This window comes from Gopherus evgoodei, chromosome 10 (genome assembly GCF_007399415.2).
Source record: "Gopherus evgoodei ecotype Sinaloan lineage chromosome 10, rGopEvg1_v1.p, whole genome shotgun sequence".
NCBI classification, from domain to species: Eukaryota; Metazoa; Chordata; order Testudines; family Testudinidae; genus Gopherus; species Gopherus evgoodei.
In genome coordinates this window covers 81568712-81589563 of record NC_044331.1, presented here as the reverse complement: position 1 = coordinate 81589563, position 20852 = coordinate 81568712, and the positions used below count along the sequence as shown (strand labels likewise).

The 20852-nt window shown below is 47.2% G+C and overlaps 2 protein-coding genes across 2 annotated transcripts; both read right to left on the bottom strand.

Moving 5' to 3' along the window:
• Positions 1 to 1550: 1550 nt before the first annotated feature.
• On the bottom strand, positions 1551 to 13181 carry LOC115659260 (mucin-2-like). The gene is made up of 8 exons (XM_030579199.1): positions 13115 to 13181; positions 11653 to 11837; positions 9965 to 10120; positions 8937 to 9070; positions 7668 to 7798; positions 7351 to 7445; positions 4322 to 6857; positions 1551 to 2656 (listed from the first exon to the last, which is right to left on the bottom strand). Exons 1-8 carry the CDS (start codon positions 13179 to 13181, stop codon positions 2574 to 2576), a joined length of 3387 nt encoding a protein of 1128 aa, XP_030435059.1. The 3' UTR covers positions 1551 to 2573.
• Positions 13182 to 14558: 1377 nt separating this feature from the next.
• On the bottom strand, positions 14559 to 20157 carry LOC115659259 (mesothelin-like protein). Its single transcript, XM_030579198.1, has 6 exons — positions 20077 to 20157; positions 18568 to 18714; positions 18037 to 18086; positions 17321 to 17441; positions 15761 to 15846; positions 14559 to 14730 (listed from the first exon to the last, which is right to left on the bottom strand). The coding sequence occupies exons 1-6, from the start codon at positions 20155 to 20157 to the stop codon at positions 14559 to 14561; spliced, it is 657 nt and encodes a 218-aa protein (XP_030435058.1).
• Positions 20158 to 20852: the final 695 nt, after the last annotated feature.

The following is a 20852-nucleotide window of genomic DNA, read 5'->3' as shown; positions in this document are numbered from 1 at the left end:
TCTTTCTCAGCAGGGGCAGCCTCTGAAGCTGGGCTGCAGGATTAAAAGCAGAGCAGGCTGGGGAATGTTCAGTGCGTCAGCTTTTCATCAGAAAACACTGATTTTTGTCGAACCAGAACTTCATGGCATGTACTAGGTTCAACAAAACTCTCAGTGGGAAGGTTTCTCAGGTCCAAGATGGAATTTCTGGTTAAAACCAGAGAGAGGAAGAAAAAAATAAAGGCATTCCAGAGGGATATACCAATGTATTTCATCCAAGCATATAGCTATGCAAGCTAGACCTTTTGCTTCCCATTAATGTTGTTTAAATGCCTCGTTTTTCTGATAACATAGGAGCAAATGCTCATGGGTCAATGAGGATTTCCAGCTTGGAAGTGTCACCGTTTACACATTTGTATGGTTTCAGTGAGTATGAGAGACACAGTGCTGTGCCACAGGTCACCACAACTTTGAATATGACGGATCTCAGCAGTACGGTAAATAATTTTGCAGGTTTATTGAAATGGTCAGTCCTAGCTGGAGATCTCTATAGAACTAACAGCTCCAAAATGGCTTGTTCCAGCATGGACTGGACATTGTGCAAAACCTGGGATGGAGTGGTGGGGATAGACAGCTATCACACTAACACCCACGTGTTTTGCCTCTGACCACTTCACTTGCACGTTTAATGAAAGCCCTACGAGTCACTGCTCACTTCTGGCTACACTGTGCAACCTTTCCTCACATGGATGAGCACTCACTCAGTCTCCTAGCACCATTGACTTGCCCCCAGCAAGAAGATGTATAAGAATCTCTTCAACCCATTATGTAAGAAACCATGAAGGTAGAGGACCTGGAGGGACGAGACCAACTCTGAGGTTCCCTTCCCAATTTTTCCCTTCTGTTCACTTCATTGGGGAGAATTTATAGGAGAGTTATTGGCATATAAGACTGAGAATTCAAGCCTGGTTGGAGGAGATATACAGAAATAGCAACTGCATTTCTAAACAGGTGGAGAAACTCAAAACAATCTCTGAAAGGAACTGGTATATTTTATTAAAACTAAGCAGAAAGACAGCTTAAACTGAAAGCATTGTACACATCAAGGGACATCTATGGTTAGGAAAAAGTAAAATACTTTGCCTGATGTTACCTATACAGCAGTAAAATGATAATCCATATACACTCTTTTTAATAAATGTTCCCACCCAAGTGGCTTTGGCATGGCTTGAACAAATCCTGATCAAAGATCTCTCATAAGTCCAAACTAAAACAAATTAAATACATCTATGGGATTTCTGGCAGAGCCATCAGATGGACACATGACACTACTGTGTTTATAGAGCAAGAATAATAGACCCAATTCTGCGCCTCTTACAGTGGGCAGTGACTTACCCCATGAGTTTCAATTGTGTTTCCAGTGGGACTACTTATGGGCTCCAGTCCTGCTCCATGTAAGTAAGGGTGGCAGAGTGGAGCCCCTTGTCAGATCAATATGGAGCCCAACCCAACCACAATACAATTGATCATAGTATTATGACTAGTATTTATCTAGTAGGCTTGTACGTCTTCCAGGCGCATGCCTGCCTCGCAGCCTGAAATTCTAAAGATTTTGGAACTGAAGCTGGATAGGTTCCTGTTAGCCATATGGTGACACCCGATGCCCAGCGGATAAAAGACCCCAGCATGGTGGAGAGGTCCAGATTGTTGTAATGGGAGCCTAGAACTCCCATTCATCTGACTTTATTTTGACTTGTATTTTTGGGCTGGAAAAATGGTGATTCCCCGCACCCACCCCTGATAACATTATTCACTGGTGGGGTAAATTGCTGCAGCTCCCTTAGCTTCAATGGCAGTGCAGCAATTTATGCCAGCCAAGGACTTGGCCTTATCAGTTTTATTTGTAACCACGCGTAGTTAATGTGTCGGGCACAGAACAGTGGGTCAAATTCATCACCAGCGTCACTCTGTTGAAACCAGTGGAGTTACATCAGTAATGCATCTGCCTACCATAGCCCCGTTTATTTCAAACTGAATCGGTATTTCAGCCCGTGTCCTTTACTTCCTGCAACCTTCCTCACAACTGGACTTTCCTCTAGGTAACCCTATGGGCTGGCTTCACCCTTGCTGACCAAGGAGATGCAGAGTAGGCATCAGGTGCTGCTCCTGAGGAGGGCTTGGCCTTGGGAGTTCAGCTGGAGAAGGCTTTGCATACCCATGGATGGGGCAAAGTGAGCTGATATGAAGGGTCCTTTGGGGATTTTCAGCATGCTGCTGCTCCTGGTCCTGGCATGAGATTCTTGTACTGCTCTTCTCTCCGAACAGCTGAGCGACAACACTCACAGTGTGCTGTTTGGTGTAGTGCTAATGGGCTTTCCCTTTTCTGAGGGATGATTGCGTTGCCCCAGGGAACCAGAGTGACGGTGCTACAGCTGCTTGATACACTGTGCGTCTCTGCTTTTCATGGTGTCGCTGCTTCCCTTGTGGGGGGGTGGGATATGAAATGTCTGCAGCTGCCATCTCAGCTAGTTTCAGTCAGGGGAGGAACTAAAGGAAGGAGGAACATGGTGGAGGCAGAGCCTGTGACGGTGGCATTAGAGAAACCTGCTCAACAAGGAGATTCCGATGGTAACGGAGAAGGCATGCAGCAAATGGAAAGCTGGTTTGGATCCTGACGCTGGATGATGGAAAGAATAAAAATTACTTGGCGTGTCCATATGGTCAGCGTGGTCAGACCCAAATGCCCAAAGGGGTGATGGGAGCGGTATTGTGTATGGCATTCAGGCATTCCTGGCGGGATTTTATGTAGCCAGAGAGGAGTTGCCTTTTGGCCTACATCACCTATTGTCCCTACAGGCCCCTAAGGTCACATAGCTGTGCAACAGCGACCAACAGGTGAGGAGCGTGGTGGATTAGAACTTACGCTACATGAAAGGACAGGTTTTCCTCTCACACTGGGGCATGGCAGCTGGGGCGGTGGTGTTACAGATGTAAGGCAGGAGTAAACCTGCTGAATTCAGTAGAGCCACACCCGTCTACACTGACGAGAGATGCCAGCTCTTTGTACTATATAACAGCAGAGCATTTTCGAACAAAAGCCATTTAAAAATTTGTCTGTGTAATTACCCACCTGCGCACCAGCCCAGCTGTGACAAGGCTATCGCCAATTCAGCTCCCGTGGCTTCACCTCCCAACCCCGTATATTATACACCCGCTCCATAATGACCAACAATACTGTCTGATTCAGTGGGCCATGTGCAATGAGTTTGGGGTATCAGTCATGCAGGTATATTTGAGCGAACAATATTATAATGTGTGACTCATGGATCCTGCTGCAGGCGGCCTTAGCAAAAAGGCCAAGGGCTGACGGTCAGCGGACACTGATCTCCCCTCTGTCTCAGAGAGAGTTTCTTCAGCTCAGGGATGGGCCCTTGGCTGGGTCAGTATGAGGACACTGCCTTACAGCAGCTTCAGCCTTTAATATACTTGGTGTGTGGTTAGGGGACCCTAAGGGCTGTTAAAATCTCTCTTCAGGAGCTCTAAATGCACCAAAAACATGGTCAGCAGATGTAACTAGGAACAGCTTCACTAAGGTCAGTTAAGCAATACTAGCTCACATCGGCAGAGGCTGGGGCCCCAATATACATCTATATCTACACTGCACAATTACCCTGGCACCCTGCTTAGCCCAGCCCAGGCATGAGCCTCCCCTACACGCATTCCCACTTCCTCACTCGCCCATGTGGGCCTAGGGGAATGGTGCTGCGGCGCGCTGGGATTCTTTCCCAGTCAACTGCGTCAATTGTCTGTCCTTCCAGGGGGATTGTGGGAAGGCATTGGGGGACTATCAACATTCAAATAATTATTCTGCAAAGTGGGTGGATTCCAGCCCATGTGAACTTGCAGCCTAGGCTCAAATCCCCACTCCCCCAGCCGTGTCAGACAATCTAAGCTCAAAGCACCTCCAAACCCTGGTGTGAGGTTTTTTGGTGTGAATGGCAGGGGAAGTTGCACTTGCTAAGAGCCCATGGGAACTGTGCAGTGAAGACATACCCAGAGCATGTGTAAATATGTGCTAAGACATGCCTGACTGCACTCCAATGCATGTGGTATCTGGCGGCAGCACATTTCATAGTGTGAAATGATAGCACTCCCCAGTGGGGTGTCATTGCTTCATTTGCTACCAGCTATAACAAGTGCCTTACTAATAACAGAACGCATATTCTGGTGCTGGTCATTGAGAGACTCAAATGACCACGTTAGTCACGGGGTATTTTTTCACCAGGATTGTTTCCTGAGACTTTCCTTCTTCCTAATTTTCGTGCATTGTACAGATACATACCGGTAACCGGTTCAAGAATGATGTATCCTGGTGGAAGTGGCTTTGGTGGCCATGTCGTGTCAGTAGCTGGATTTTTAGTGGCTGTCTTGGGGGTGATCATGGTTGTGGAAGACACAGTGATGGCCGGTGCAGGGGGAACAGCTGTCTTGCCAGGGCTTGTGGGAGTGGTAGCTGTTGAGGCAGGGGTTGACTTGCTAGTGAATCTTGTGGTGCTGCCAGCTGGGGTGAGGACAGTCTTTTGAGTGGATGTGGAGGTGATGGGAGATGGGGAGGTGGAGTTTGGGCTGGGCTGTGGGGGAGTGACAGGCTTCTTATGGGAGGCGATTAAGGTGGTGTTGTGGGTGGGGCCAGGTCGGGAGGTAGCAGGTAGGGCTGTGGTATTGTGGGTGATGCTAGTTGTGGTGATAATAGTAGCTGGGGACATGGTAGTGTGGATAGTAGCAGGTAGGATGGTGATATTACGGGTGGTAGCAGGCAGCAAAGTGGTGTTGTGGGTAGTAGTGGTATTGTGGTTGGTAGCAAGTGGGGTGGTCATAGCAGGTAGGAAGGTGGTGTTGGGGGTGGTGGTGTCATTGTAGGTGATAGCAGGTGGGGAGGTGGTGGTGGTATTGTGGACGGTAGCAAGTGGAGTGATAATAGCAGGTGGGAAAGTGATGTTGTGGGTGGTGGTGGTATTGTAGGTGGTAGCAGGTGGAGAAGTGGTATTGTAGGGGGTAATGACATTGTAGGTGGTAGCAGGTGGGGAAGTAGTGTTGTGGATAGTAGTGGTATTGTAGATGGCAGAAAGTGGGGTAATCATAACAGGTAGGGAAGTGGTGTTGTGGGGGATGGTGTCATAGGTGGTAGCAGGTGAGGAAGTGGTGTTGTGGATGGTGGTGTTATTGTGGGTGGTAGCAGGTGGGGAGGTGGTGTTGTGGATGGTGGTGTTATTGTGGGTGGTAGCAGGTGAGGAAGTGGTGTTATGGATGGTGGTGTTATTGTGGGTGGTAGCAGGTGGGGAGGTGGTGTTGTGGATGGTGGTGTTATTGTGGGTGGTAGCAGGTGAGGAAGTGGTGTTGTGGGTAGTAGTGCTATTGTGGCTGATAGCAAGTGGGGTGGTCATAGCAGGTAGGAAGGTGGTGTTGGAGGTGGTGGTGTCATTGTAGGTGGTAGCAGGTGGGGAGGTGGTGTTGTTGATACTAACGGTATTGTGGATGGTAGCAAATGGGGTGATGATAGCAGGTAGGGAAGTGGTGTTGTGGGGGATGGTGTCATAGGTGGTAGCAGGTGAGGAGGTGGTGTTGTGGATGGTGGTGTTATTGTAGGTGGTAGCAAGTGAGGAAGTGGTGTTGTGGGTAGTAGTGGTATTCTGGATGGTAGCAAGTGGGGTGGTCATAGCAGGTAGGAAGGTGGTGTTGGGGGTGGTGGTGTCATTGTAGGTGATAGCAGGTGGGGAGGTGGTGGTGGTATTGTGGATGGTAGCAAGTGGGGCAATGAGAGCAGGTAGGGAAGTGGTGTTGTGGGTGGTGGTGGTATTGTAGGTGGTAGCAGGTGGAGAAGTGGTGTTGTAAGAGGTAATGACATTGTAGGTGGTAGCAAGTGGGGAGGTGGTGTTGTCGATACTAGTGGTATTGTGGATGGTAGCAAATGGGGTGATAATAGCAGGTAGGGAAGTGGTGTTGTGGGGGATGGTGTCATAGGTGGTAGCAGGTGGGGAGGTGGTGTTGTGGATGGTGGTGTCATTGTAGGTGGTAGCAGGTGAGGAAGTGGTGTTATGGATGGTGGTGTTATTGTGGGTGGTAGCAGGTGGGGAGGTGGTGTTGTAAGAGGTAATGACATTGTAGGTGGTAGCAGGTGGGGAGGTGGTGTTGTCGATACTAGTGGTATTGTGGATGGTAGCAAATGGGGTGATAATAGCAGGTAGGGAAGTGGTGTTGTGGGGGATGGTGTCATTGTAGGTGGTAGCAGGTGAGGAAGTGGTGTTATGGATGGTGGTGTTATTGTGGGTGGTAGCAGGTGGGGAGGTGGTGTTGTGGGTAGTAGTGGTATTGTGGCTGATAGCAAGTGGGGTGGTCATAGCAGGTAGGAAGGTGGTGTTGGAGGTGGTGGTGTCATTGTAGGCGGTAGCAGGTGGGGAGGTGGTGCTGGTATTGTGGATGGTAGCAAGTGGGGCAATGAGAGCAGGTGGGGAGGTGGTGTTGGAGGTGGTGGTGTCATTGTAGGCGGTAGCAGGTGGGGAGGTGGTGGTGGTATTGTGGATGGTAGCAAGTGGGGCAATGAGAGCAGGTAGGGAGGTGGTGTCGTGGGGGGGGTTGACACTGTAGGTGCTGGCAGGTGGGATTGCGCTGGTATCAGGGGTAGCAGAAGTCCCAGTGCTAGCTGTTGCCATTGAGACTGGCTCGGACATTCCTCCGTGCAGACCGATGCCCAGGACGCTGTCCAATTCCAACTGATAGTGCCTCTGGATCCAGCTGGTCACAGCTGGATGATTTTCAGCTCGTTTTAGATCAGGGAGGTTTACACCAAGCAAATTTTTCACATTCTGGACACTGAGGGCCTGCAATGCATTTGTGAAAATAGTTCAGCTTCATAAACAGGCAGTGTTACCGGAGGCTACTTTTTCTAATATGATCACAAAGTAACAACATTAAAAAAACTATGTATTAAAGATACAGCATCCCAAATCCCTCCCATCCAGTTCTGATTGGGCAAGAGCCTTGACGCTAATGCTTGCTAAGCATAATTGCGCGGCCTCTTTCCTGTGAAGTTACATTCTCGGTTTACTTAGATCGTCAGTGCTTCCTGACAGTGAACGTGTAAAGCTTTCTACACGCGTCAGTGGTGCTACCGGCATAATAGATAATACAACCCCCCTTTCTCTCTTGATCCCTCACTCCATCGGCTGTTCCGTGCATTGCATTGATGGACATTCCTCTAGAGATCCTGACCGTAGCAAGACAGTTGGAAGAGTCTCTAGTAATGGAATTGGGGTCTTCTACTAGACATTAGCCAGCAGTTTCAGGAGCATGCAATGAATGCATGTAACATACCTGCAGTTCACTGGGTTTTAAGGAAGTAAATGTGTCGATATCCATGGCAATATTAGATCCTGCTAAGTGTTCCAGGTCCTTTATTGGAGCTCCACCTTAATAAAAATAGGTAGGATTTCTAATAAACTTGCAGATATGGTAGCATTTTCCAAGTAGGGAGCAGGGCTGTTACTGCATGTCTTTTACAAACACCAATCCAGTGCCTAAAAAGCTCCCCCTATCTCTGCTAGTTATGGCAATCTATGCAGGGGGCAGGGGAGGGTCAGTCCTGCATCAACTGCACTAGAATAAAAGAAGGGAAAAGTTTAAATACCTACCTAAATATGGCTGAATTAAAGGGTAGTAAGCACTGGTTCCAGTTTGGCTGGCAAATGCATCACGGGCTTTTGCATACAGCCGGTCCTTCTTGCTTTGGGAACAAGAAGAAATGTCTAATTTCCCAGCAGTCCTAGATGAAGAGAAAGTCGCACGTCACAATCTGTGGCTCCTGCCCAGAATGAGAGCAAACAAAGGCCCAATCCTGTGACCATATGAACCCTCCCAAGATCCATAGCTAACTGAACGGACGATTGACTCCTTGATCCTAAATATGGCAAGCGTCCTGATCCTGTGAATATGGGCTAATAAACTGAGAATGGTGGCAGGGCCAGTGGCTCCTGGTGGCCACTCTGCAGAGTATGAACTCAGCACAGCAAGCAATCTGGCCTATGATGTTTCTGCATGAACAGCCCAAAATCGCATGGCTCTTTTTTGCTACCATATCAGAGTGCAAGCACGTATCTCAATTTTTCAGCATAACCCCAAGACTCCCTCAGAATGACCATTTGCCAATTAGCTGGCTCCCGTTGTTTTTTGGCATTTTCTCTCCACGTTTATTGCAATTTTTTGTTCCTACCCATAGTTCTAACATTTGAGCAGGGCTGTCACTAACGGTGGAGGGGGTGGGGCAAAGGGGACATTTCCCCCCAAAAATATATATTCCAGGGGCCCCAAAGTGTCAGAAAGTCCAAAATATGTACAGTTATCCAGTGTTAAGCAGTGGAACAGCAGATACCGACGCAGTATCCAAATTGCACTTTTTAAAGCCCTGAAAATACCAGATTTTGTAGGGGTCCAATTAGCCTCTGGACTTGGAATGTTGTTTGTTTTTTAAAATAGCTACACACAGGCCCCAAAGTATCCACAGCGTTCCCCCTCCCCCTAATGGGATCCTACAACCAGCTCTGCTCCATAGCAGGCAAATCTAGCAACTCTTACTAGCATAAGTATTCCTTACTCCAAGTGATCAGTTCCTTGGCAAGGGTTACTTGTGTGAAGGCACAGAGAGGTTAAGTGTTTTGCCAATGGTCACACAGTTAGTCAGTGGTAGAATCACACCTAAAACCCAGGCTGCCTGACTCCCATGACCTCTCCAGCCCAGCTTTGCAGACCCAAGAGGTGTCCAGAATCTGGAGGGTTTTCAGGAGCACTTGTTACAACACACTCTGAAAGAGTGGAGTTTTGTCCAACACTACTCAGCACTAACGTGAATCTAAAGATTCACTCGTGAAATTAAAGTGCCCGTTCCATTTCTAAAGGTGATTTACCCAATTGCTTCTGGGCTTATTTTATTAATCTGATCATCGTCCAGACCACACAGATCTCTACCCCCAATTTTCTGAAGTAAGGGTCCAGTTAATGTGCCCCCCAGGTCCGTGTATCTAGTGATCAGTTGCTTGGCCTGGAAAACAAAATTAAAGAAGGAGAATTTATTTAGGGAATACAAACCCTCCCTATAAAAAACACACAAGAGTAGTATAATAACTGCTACAAACACTGAATCCTTTCAATGATCAAAGCTGTGGCTGTCAGAAACAGACTCATTCTAGCCCATGCAGCCAAGATGAAAAGAGGAGGAATGTAAATCCAGACTCTTCCCCATCTACGCCTGCTGGCCAATGCCCCTGGGAGAGTCTCCTTGGCCCTCTACAAGTTCTAGCTGCATCCTCTCCGTCAAATACCTCTCCCCAAAACTCACCTTTCACACCAGGCCTGTTAAATCGAATCCTGTGTTGTAACCATCTTTCTAAATATTGGCTAGGATTCTCTATCTGTTCCAGCTACTTTGCTCTGCTGCATCAGCACAAGATGGTAGAATCTGGCCCTAACCAGGCAGTTGAAAGTTCTCCTTGCGTAAAGGAAACCAGCACATCTGGCTCCTACTTCCATTGCCCCTCCGTAGCCTGGTCTAGGGTGTGGGGCGGGGAGGAGGGGGAGTGTGCCCATGCTACATCAATTCTCAATGGGGGCAGAGTCGCATGGAGGCAATAGCCAGTGGAGTAAGGTAGAGCAGCCCATAAGCTGCTTTAAAACTGGTGAAAATGTGCCATGAGAATCTGTGCGTGGAGCAGGAGAAAATCGGTGCCATTGTATTTAAGAGAGTGAAACTAGCAAGAAAGCAACAATGCCAAAGCTTTCACTTCTGTCAGCAAAGGACACTGCGCCCCTTAGACTTGCAAACCCCTCCATATACTTAATGCCACCCTCTCCCTTCTCTATCTGCTGCTGACTGTGGGATCACGCTGTCTTGCTCTAGTGCATCAATAGCTATGTTAACAGCCACTGGCATTTTTACCCCAGCTGCCTTCCAGCGTCCGCCTGCCGGATCCAGTAAGGCTGATAGTGTGTCACTGGATGTCACTCTCCACGTGCTGATCTCGTTCCCGTCGTAGCGGCGTGATAACTGACCAAACAGCTTTAACTGGTCCTCTGGGATCCCAGCGGGGTAAATCTGGAAGGTCCAGGGTGACTCGTTAGCAAAAGGAATATCACTGAATGTGCTGAACAGCTAGATGTCTGTGGAACATGGATATCTAGAGCAGGAGGCTAATTCACACTGGTTTAAAGTGTAACAAGAAATCTTGTTTCTCTCTCTCGCTCACCACCAGACACAGAATCCTCTTGGCTTCTATCCCCACCTTACTTTTACCACTACCTTCCTGCTCCCACTGGGGCGCTGTCTCCTTGTAATTGCTGTGGCTTGATTTCTGATGGTGAATCCCTGTGGGTACTGAGTTGAGGTGCCCTAGTCATATGGGCAGCCAACGTCCCGAAATCAGGCACAGGAGTAACATTGCAGACTACCAACATCTACCCGGACAGACACTCAGTGCAGGCTCTTCTGGACCACTCTGCGCTCATCCTGGCCCATTCTCCAGCTCTGATTTTCCATTCTCTCACTTCCCTTGGTTCAGTTCCTCGCTTCACCCCCCAACCATTTGACTTCCTCTCCATGATACCCTCTTCCTCCTCCAGTGCTAATCACCATTCCCTCTTCCTTCCCCCTTTCTCCCACTGATCTTCACAGCCCTCCTTGCATCTCTCCAGAACTCTCCCCTACATGACTGTCCCCGGCCCAACCCCACCCCCTACAGAGAATGATACCTAAAGAACTACGGATGATAAATGTAGATCACATCGTTGTTTAACAACGGATGGACCCGAGCTGCAAAGTTCAGCCTGGATCCCTCTTTGAGTTCAGACATGCTGTTTTTGAATGATTTCTGCATCATCCCCCTGGCAGTTTTCATCATCGCTCAAATTGTGCGACAGCACCGAGGGGACAGGAGAACTTGGCCCGAACCGGACTCTCTGCATGTTCCTTGCAGTGAGAAGTGAACTCATCCCTGAGGGAGCAGGTCAAAAAATTGTGCCTCCAGGCAAGGTGACTGGAGTAGCTTTCGGCAACCACTTCTCCTCCAGCACAAGGGCCGCAGAAGGCACAGTGACACAGAGGATGCACTCTGGTTATGTGACTCGTGATCTGTTTAGTAGGGGTTAGCACAGGAGGGCAGAGTCCCCGGAATAAAGACACAGGCCTGAGTTCAGTAAACAACACAACCACGTCTATGTATTAGTGGGAGAGGGGACAGAAGCAGCTCCCCTTATGCTTCTGGTGTTGCTATTTCCTTTCTCCCAGAGGCAGGAAGCACAGAGAGAGTCCTGAATCTACTCCCAGAGTTACTTCCTCAGGCAGTGGTCCTCCCCATCCTTATAAGGGCTGGGTACAGATGTGCTAAGAAACACCCACTCCTCCAGCCAGCACATAGACTGTTATAGTCCTTCAGGATGTAGAAATGAGCATCCCAACACCCCCCACCCAACATGCACGTACTCTGCTCTTGTCAGAAATCTTTCCCCACGACGCTTATTCCCAAGGATGAAAATCACCTACAAACTGAGCTCTCCCTGCTTGGAAAGGCCGTGTATTAACTTGGAGATCAGCTGCCTTTTATTGTCTTATTTTGTGATAGTCTTTGTTACCTCACTGAGTTTTCTTTTCATGATATCAAGGTACTCCTCTGTGAGAGGGTGCTCCAGCAACGGAACCAGGTTGGCTTTCAAAACCTCGTTACTCAAGCATGTATCAAACTGACCCTTAGTGTCATAATACACAATGAAGAGGGGGTCTTGGATGGTGCTGGCGGTGATCGATTCAGACTTGCATTCTGTTGATAGAATTAGTAGACAGGGAAAGATTTCACAGATTCATAGATTCTAAGACCAGAAGACGGGGCCATTGCGAACATGTAATCTGACCTCCTGTATAACCCAGGCCAGAGAATTTCCCCCAAATAATACCTAGAGGAGATCTATTAGAAAAACATCCACTCTTCATTGAAAAATTGCCAGTGACTGAGAATCCATTCTGACGTGTGCTAAATTGTTCCAGTGGTTAATTACCATCACTGTCAAAACTTTCTGCTGTATTTCCAGTCTGAATTTCTCTAGTTTCAACTTCCAGGCATTGGCTCCTGTTAGATCTTTCTCTGCTAGACTAAAAAGCCCATTATTAGACATGTGTTCATCGGGTAGATACTTACAGGCTGTGATCAAGTCACCCCTTAGCCTCCTCTTTGTTAAGCTAAGTAGTTTGAGCCCTTTGAGTCTGTCACTAAAAGGCAGGTTTTCTGATCCTTTAATCATCCTCGTGGCTCATCTCTGACCCCTCTGCAATTTATCATCCTTCATCCTTTTTGAACTATGGGCACCAGAACTGGACCCAGTGTTCTAGCAGTGGTCGCTCCAGTGCCAAATGCAGAGATAAAACAACCTTTTTGCTCCTACTTGAGATTCCTCTGTTTATGCATCCCAGGATCACAATAGTTCCTGTTACGGAACACTGTAGTTTTCCTTCCTCCACCCCCCACAAGTCCTATCATGATATCTCATAGCCCTGGTAGAAAAGTCTTATAGAATTTAACAGGGAATGATAACAGTTCTATGTGGATTTTTGAACCATTCTACAGAAGTGGATAGAGAATTATCTCCCTGCTGCAGAAACCGTATGGGAATCCTAGTTCATAAAAATGGTTCATTCTCTGTTTCACTCTAGAGCTTTTGTCATTATTTCTATAGACATCCTACTACATTTCTACAGAACCTTGATAGTTTTTCTCCCCGTTGAATTCAATAAGATTTTTCCCAAGAGGGAGAGATTCTTCCCTGCCCTATGCCCGCAAATGACCTTGGGGTGTGGTATGCTCCCCAGGCAGGGTATGAGAGGCCAATTGTGCTACTTAGTGCCAGCTGGGGGTGAGGAGATACAAGCTTAATTAGAGATGAAGCTCAGGTGGGGAGGGGCCAGGTGGCGGTTATAAAGGACTTGGGCTCCTAGGTCTTGTAGAAGCTTTTGAAAATGCTACCCCCAGATCACCGAGTGATTATCCGAACTGAACCAAACCCGTGATTGGCCCATTGTTAATTTTAACGCTCCTCCACTTACGTTCAGTGGCACGCTTAGATCTGGAAGATGAAGGTGATGCAGATCCCATAGATTTTAAGAGGAGCATGGCTTTCTCCTTCTGAGATGCACTTTGGGTTTGGTACCCAGCTACAACACTTCTGAAGAATGCCTTTCTCACACCCTGGGGAAAAGGAAGAGAGAGAGTTCCTAAGTCACTGATGAAGCTGGGCAATTGCCCAGAGGTCTGCTGGCATTAGCTCACAAGAAGCATAATCAATTGCCCACTGAAGTCAATGGCAATCGATCCATTGACTTCTTTGGATCAGACCAAAGCAGAGAGGAATTAAAAATGATCAGGGTTTGCCAAAGAGAGAAAGATGGAGTCCCAGATGGCAAGACTGGTAGAGGAGAAAGCTCAGCTGACCGAACAATTGTAAGATCTGTGAAGGGAGAGAAGAGGTTGGTGATAGAGGAACGGAGGGAGCAGGGAGAGGAAGAGAGAAAGACCAAGTGCATGAGTATCTGCTGCTCACAAAAGGATTTCACAGCATGGAACCTAGATCACAGCTATAATATACAATAATATACACTCTTATGCAACCCAGTGCACCTCAGAAGCAAGCCCCTGTTTCCCACAGAGTGAACTCAGCACATCTATCTCCCTAATAAGCTGCCTAGGTGGGTAACCTACCTCCTTGACTGACCTCCAAGTTGTCCGGTTCAGATACAAAGTGAGCGATCCAAGCCTCTGCAAACTCCCTAAATCCCAAGAGAAAGGAGCCCTGCACCGCACAGGAAAAGGTAGAGTTTAGATAAGTCACAAACAGTATTCTGTAGTCAAACCCATACACAAATAACCCTCCATTTCAGGGCTGATTTTGTTCTTTCCAGAACAGCCCAAGGGGAAATGCCTACCCGTCCTGACTTTCCCCACTGCTGAGGACAGCGTTGAGAGCAGCTTTCTGTGCCCCTGCTAGATCTGGACAGAGCTTCAGATTCTCCAGGATCTGAGGGTCGGAATCTGTAATGGCTGCTGGATCCATGTCACACACCAACCCACCGAGGCTGCTAAGCTGCTCCTTGCTGAGTGTGTTATTCATCTTGCCCTGGGGGAAAAGGCAACACAGCAGGTGTCAGAATTCTCTTATAAACCAGGCAACTCCCCAGAGCTGGGTGAGTGAGATCCCTCGACATAGTCAATACGTTTTGCAATATTTCTGAGTGAACTATTCAAACTTGTTTTCCTTCAGTATTCACCCAGCTTACAAGCAAAAGGCTGTATCTGACCACTCTATCTTACAACAGATAGTAACTTACTCAATTACTTAGTGAGTAAGTTATAACTCAACATTAAAGTGGCAGGATCTGGCCCCAAATATTAGCAACTAATATTTGCAAGGAAAGGAAACTAACTGGACTTAATTTACTCTGGGACGCTGATGTCGTGCGTATGGATACTACCGCTAAAGCACTGAACTGATCATTAGAGCACCAAGAAGGTGCACTTGAAAGGTAGATTGTAACTTACCAGGCACACTAATGCATTATTCAGGAGTTGTGTCCTTTGGGCGGATCCATTTGGCAGCAGGTTTAGATTCCCTTGGGAAGCCAGACTGTAAAACTCTTTGCAGGTGTGATTCTGCACTTGGGTGAAACTGTAAGGAATGGAAATTGTGTAAACTAGGGCGGGAAACAGACCACAGAAGTGACAAATGTGGTTTGCGGCATGTGCACCTTCTTCAGCGACTTGTCCCGGAGGAGGTCCCTGGCACGTCGGGACAGTAATACGAGCAGCTTTCCTGAGCAATGAGCTAATGCTGCTCTGAGCGGGATGGGCCAGAATCTAAACTCTGGGGATCCTCTGGTGTGACTTAAAGAGGAATCAAGCCCATCAACTTCTGCTCCATGCTCTGCTCTCCCCAAGGAGAAGGCACACATTGCATCAGGGCTGGTGCCATTGCATCCTCTGCTCTCCCAGCTGCTAGACATGCTCTCTTTGCCAATGGCTCCGCATTGCCACAGAGCGAGGCAGTGCCAAATGCCCACCTGGCTTTCTAACAGATAGCCAGAACTAGCATTTATTACCAGCCACTTGTGGTCAGCGACCCTCAAAGCTCTACATTAAAACAGAGACCCAACTTTACCCCAGGCCTTGGAGGATTAAGGCCTCAGTTCATGGAAGCATTAAAGCGTGTGCTTAACTTTAAGCATGGGAGTACTTCTAGTGACTTCAGTGGGACATTTGTGCTTAAAGTTAAGCACATGCTTAAATACTTTGCTGACTTGGGTCTGAAGTTCTCCATCTTGCTGTCCTTATTCAGAAAAAGCTCCCACTGAAACCAATGGGCAGGGCTTAAGTTCTCACCATGTATTTCCTGGGGCTCGGGGCTTCAGTCTCGCAGATGTCCCAGGGCTCCCATGGGTTTAAAAATATTTACTAGAGCTCTGCTCCAGATGGCTCCAGCTGAATTTACGCCCGTGATGGGGATTTTTAATGAGTAAGGGCTGCAGGATTGGATCTGAGAGCCCAATTCTGCAAACCTTCCCTCACATGAGTAATCCTTAGACACGCGAGGACATAATTGGCCTTGAATCGGGGCTACTCTCATGACCCAATGCTACTGACTCAGGACTTCTGTTTTCTCACATGGGAAACGAGCCCTTATGCCCCTCTGAGATACTTACTCAAAGAAGAGCAGCACGTCTGGTGGGTAGCTGGTGAAGCTTGCTGTCAGGTTCTTTGCAGCTAGTATTTTGGCCATGCAGGATAACTGATGGAAAGAAACAGGCAGACGACTGTCAATATTACCTGCTTCTCATAAAACATTTCAGTACATTAACTAGAACTTATCTTGGGCTGTAGAGTCAGAGAAAAAATGAAAAATAACCCTGTTTACTCAAGTGGGAATACTGGGGACCTCTTGTTTTTAAATGAAATAATTCATGCCTCCAGCTGCTTCACAGACACATATTCATCAGTTCGGTTTTGCTTTCGCCATTGCTTTTCTTCCCCACGTTGGTTTGGTCCTCTGTGTGTATGGGTCAAATCCATCCCCAGCTGAACTCCACTTGGAGTGAAGGGAATTACACTGAGGCAATCAGCTGATCATGGTGCCTTGCTCCCTGGGTCGTCCCTTATGCCGGTGCCAGCTGGACGTACAACGCTACCATTCTGGTAATGCCCACTTGGAACTGGGGTAAATGACTTTGCCCGGGTGAAGGGCTGGGAGAATCAGGACAATTATTTTTAAAATCTCTGATGGTGGGAGGTGCGAGGTAAGTCCCATTTCAGCCAGCTCCCTTTGTGAGGTGTGCAGTATCCCTCAGGGTCAGGGCCACTGTGCTTTTTGGGGTAACCCATCTGCATTGTTACCATTCCACAGAAGCATGCCCCGGGGGATTAGTTAGGAAACAGGCCCTTAGCAAATCTAGGACCATAAGCTTAGGAATGACTCTGTATTTCTGCAGTGCCGATGAAGCTTGACAGGCAAGTAAAAGGAGCATGTGAGCACATGACAACCTGTTATGGCTGAACTCTTAGGTGGTCTGTCTTAGGGTGGGATGTCTCTTTAAGGGGACTGGGTTTAGCCTCCACCTGTGACTGATCAGCTCCCTCCCAGCTGCTGAGATAAAAGGCCAAGGAGCAGGTCACATAAGGGAGAGTGAGGTGCAGGGAGGTTTCTGCAGCAGACTCTGGATCAGAGAAGAGGCTGGAAAGGGGCTTATCAGACCAGCGAGATGGATCCTGGCTGGGGATAGATGCAGTGTCGGGAGCAGTAGTGGAGTTCAGAGGTGGCAGGACCTGGCTGACCTGTCCTGACTGACGTTGAGCTGTGTTTGAACAATAAGTGCATCCCTCAGAAAAGAGAATGAAACAGTGACTCTGCTGGAAGTTTCACTGATGCACTGGCCTGCTGGCTAACATGAGAGTAGGGAAACTGAGGCAGAGGAAGGTTCTGGATGCTGGGCTTGGGAAAACCCTATTACAGGATTCATTTCAACCAGAGTCAGGCTGAAATCCAGGCCCACCTCCTGGGGCACTGCCATTGCAGGACAATGCAGTGTTTTGCAGGGGGCTTTGTGCATTTCTACCCACACTTTAAAAAACATAGTCTGTAACTTTCAGTGTAGTGATTCCCTGGAATGTGTGGCGCATCTACCAGACAGCAACATGTTACACACATGTTAATAACATGATCTCCTGGCTTTCTACCCCAGCCAGTGTTAAGACAAGGAACCTCCTACCTGGTGAGTGCTCAGCACTGCTTTTTTGTTTTTCACATGTTCAACCAGCGACGAGATCTTGTCAGGCGACAGTCTGCTGGCTGCGCCGCACTGGAAACCTTGCAGCACTGCTGCTGAAAGGCTAAATTCAGGGTGGGTTAGTTCTTCATGGGCACAGGGCCTTTGAAATGAGATTTTACTCAAAGAGGAAGCTTGATCACAAGCCAGAGGAAATTCCAGGCTGCCTCTAGTCTCTACAACCAATGGCTGTAGGTTTGTCTATATGCAAGAGACCATGATCATAAGCTGTCACAATTGGAGGGGAATTATACAAAACACACCCTAGGCTGCATGCTGCCTTCTGTCCTGACATAAGCCAGCCTTCAGCCTTTGCTTTAACCTTGGGTGAGGCAAACAGCCTACACCTGGATTTTAGCTGAGGGAAGCCCTTGTATTTGTGTTTGGATTTAAAGAGAGGGCCTTCTTTACACTTCCGTTTTTGTTCCACAATAAAACACTACACAGAGGTATTTAAACTCCACCTAAGCATCCAGGACCACGTATGCAAAGGCATTTAGGTGCGTATGTATCTTTGAAATCTGGCCCACATCCAAGCAGCCTGTCACGCTGATCCTTAGCAGCGTCAGAAGCACATATGATATAGATCCGTATAAGCCGTCTACTGAGATTATTTTATCTACCCACAAAGCTTGGCGTTCTGAAAACATAGTACTTACTCAGTGTAACTATCGGTAGCATTCAATACATCCACAAAAAACACAGCTGCCTGTGAGGGAGAACAAAACACACTCAGACAGACAAGACATGGGGATGACAAGCCAAGAGCCATGTGAACCAACCTCACAGAGAAAAGAAGAAAGCTAACATTACTCTGTGATTACATGTCTTGCTGAGGGCTCTGACCGCTCCATAATCATTTTTATAAGTGGCAAACAACTTCCTTAATGTTCACACCACTCAGATTTGTGCAGGTCATGGAGATGTCTGAGAAACCGTGGGTAGTTAAAAGAAGAGCATGTAGATAAAATAATACACATTTATACAGCACCTCTCACAAAATGTCCCCGGGGCCTTCACCTCCCACATGTAGTTAAATGCAGCCTTAAACCTAATAAACTCCTCTCTGAATGCAGATCCCAGCCCTCACTTAGGTCAACCCTTCACTGATTTAACATATAACTAACTCTAGCATCAGCCTTAAACATCCTTCTGGAAATGAAGAGAATGAGACAAGCCCTTAACAGCACCTGCTCTGGTGACCATTGTTTCTCATTGATTTTGCGAAGATCTAGGAGCTCGTCTCGAAACACCAACAATGGAATTGGAACCTGGTCCACCAAATCATCTGGCACGTTATTTAAAATGTCATTCAGCGATGAGGAATTGGAGATGATCTGCAAGGGATACCATCAACTTATCAAAATACATGGCTTGACCTCCAGCGTGCCTTGCCCCATAAATGCTTTTAATGCATTGGGATGAAAGAATCGGGCCAATAATAGCCAGATGCTCAAATTTTCTGACGGGATCTCCACATTTTGCAATTCCAGCCCCAGAAAATTCGATGGCTTGGGCTGCAGATCTGGGTTTCTGGCTAATCTACACTACATTTTGCTTGCCATAGAAATGTAGGACTCAAAGGGACCTTGAGAATTCATCTAGTCCAGACCCTTGCATTGTGGCATGACCAAATAAATCCCGACACCATACTTGACAGGTAACACCCTCCAGTGATGGGGATTCCACAAGGTCTCTTGGAAGCCTATTCCAGAGTTTAGCTACTCATACTTAGAAAGTTTTTCCTAATATCTAACCTAAATGCAGATTAAGCCTATTCCTTCTTGTCCTACCTCCAATGGACATGGAGAACAATTGATCACAGTCCTTTTGATAACAGCCCATAGCATAGTTGAAGACTGTTATCATGTTCCCCCTCAGTCTTCTTTTCTCAGGACTAAGCATACCCAATTTTTTTAACCTTTCCTCACTGGTTGGGTCTTCTAAACCTTTTATCATTTTTGTCACTCTCCTCTGGTCCCTCTCCAATTTGTCCACATCTTTCCTAAAGCGTGGCCTCCCAAAACTGGACACAGTACTCCAGCTGAGGTTTCACCAGCGCTGAGTAGAGTGGGAAATTTCCTCCTGTTAATACACCCCAGAATGATATTAGCCTTTCTCACAACTGCATCACAATGTTGCCTCATATTCAATTTGTAATACACTATAACCCCCAGAACCTTTTCAGCAGCTCTGCCGTCTAGCCAGTTATTCCCCATTTTGTAGATGTGCTTTTGATTTTTCCTTCCTAGGAACACTATTTTGCACTTGTCTTTACTGCAGTTCAACTTGTTGAAATTCGACCAATTCTTCAATTTGTCAAGGTCATTTTTAATTCTAAACCTGTCATCCATGGTGTTTGCAACCCCTCCCAGCTTGGTGTCATCCACAAATGTTATAAGCATCCACAAATGTTTCCACTCTGCATATACTTCATTCCATTATCCAAGTCATTAATGAGAATATTGAATAGTACCAGTCCCAGGACGGAACCCTGTAGGATCCTGCTAGATACGTTCTCCCTGTTTGACAGTGAATCATCCACAACTACTCTTTGACTACAGTTGTGCACCCACCTTATAGTAATTTCATCTAGACCATGTTTCCCTTATAAGAATAATCTGCTCCCAGCTGTCAGAGGGACCCAGATGCTCAATAATAAGAAAGAAGGCAGGTTCTCACCTAACAGTTTTGCTTACCTTGTCCACAAAAGCTCTCTTTAAATAGCCAGGAGCCTTCTTGATGGCTCTATGGAAATTGGCATTCTTAGCCATCTTCATCGCAGTGTCTGCTGTGACGTTACTGAAGATGCGACTGGGGAGGCCTGGCACCAACGTTCCGAGTCTCTGGAATGCCTCTGCCGTATCAAACTGCAATGAGAAGAAAACACAGAGCAGACCCGACTAGAGCTCTAAGGTGCAGCATTTACTGGAGTCTTCCCCATCCCGAACCCTCCGCTCAACCCCATAGAAACTGACTTTTCAGCTAAAAGCCGAGTCAACAGGGAGTGTGCCAGCTCCACTAATGATGAATGTGCAATCAAAATATATGTGCACTAGATACAAAATGGGCAAAATAACATCACCAAGAGATGCTCTGTTCAGACCCACTTAACAAGATGACAAATTCCTACCGTGAAATTACTGCTGATTAACTTATTCATCAGCCCTTGAGATTGTCCCCTATCCCAGCCGTTGACTTGTCCAAGCGACTGCAAGGCCAGTGGATCTTCTGTATCCTGTGCTCTGAGTTCTAAAATCTGCCCAGAGGTCAGCCCCACGGCTTGCTGCCCCAAAGCAGCCAGGGTCCTTGCACCAAAAGCAGTGATCTGAGCTACGAGCATAGTTGCAAGCTGGAAGGAAAGGGAGATGAAAATTGTAAATAATAATCGACAAATCGCTAATAAGTCCACCTAGAAAATTCTGTGGAACATTCACCTGAGACAAAATTCTGCTCAGGAATATTGGGTTTTTTA

Coding starts and splice junctions, on each gene's coding strand:
- LOC115659259 (XM_030579198.1), bottom strand. CDS start 20,157: ATGAAGATGGCTAAGAATGCCAATTTCCATAGAGCCATCAAGAAGGCT. Junction 17,442..18,036: donor GCTACCGATAGTTACACTGA/GTAAGTACTATG, acceptor CCCTGAATTTAG/CCTTTCAGCAGCAGTGCTGC. Junction 15,847..17,320: donor CAGTGCTGAGCACTCACCAG/GTAGGAGGTTCC, acceptor TCTTTCCATCAG/TTATCCTGCATGGCCAAAAT.
- LOC115659260 (XM_030579199.1), bottom strand. CDS start 13,181: ATGCTCCTCTTAAAATCTATGGGATCTGCATCACCTTCATCTTCCAGA. Junction 9,071..9,964: donor GACGCTGGAAGGCAGCTGGG/GTAAAAATGCCA, acceptor TTTGTTTTCCAG/GCCAAGCAACTGATCACTAG. Junction 7,799..8,936: donor ATAAGCCCAGAAGCAATTGG/GTAAATCACCTT, acceptor CTCTTCATCTAG/GACTGCTGGGAAATTAGACA.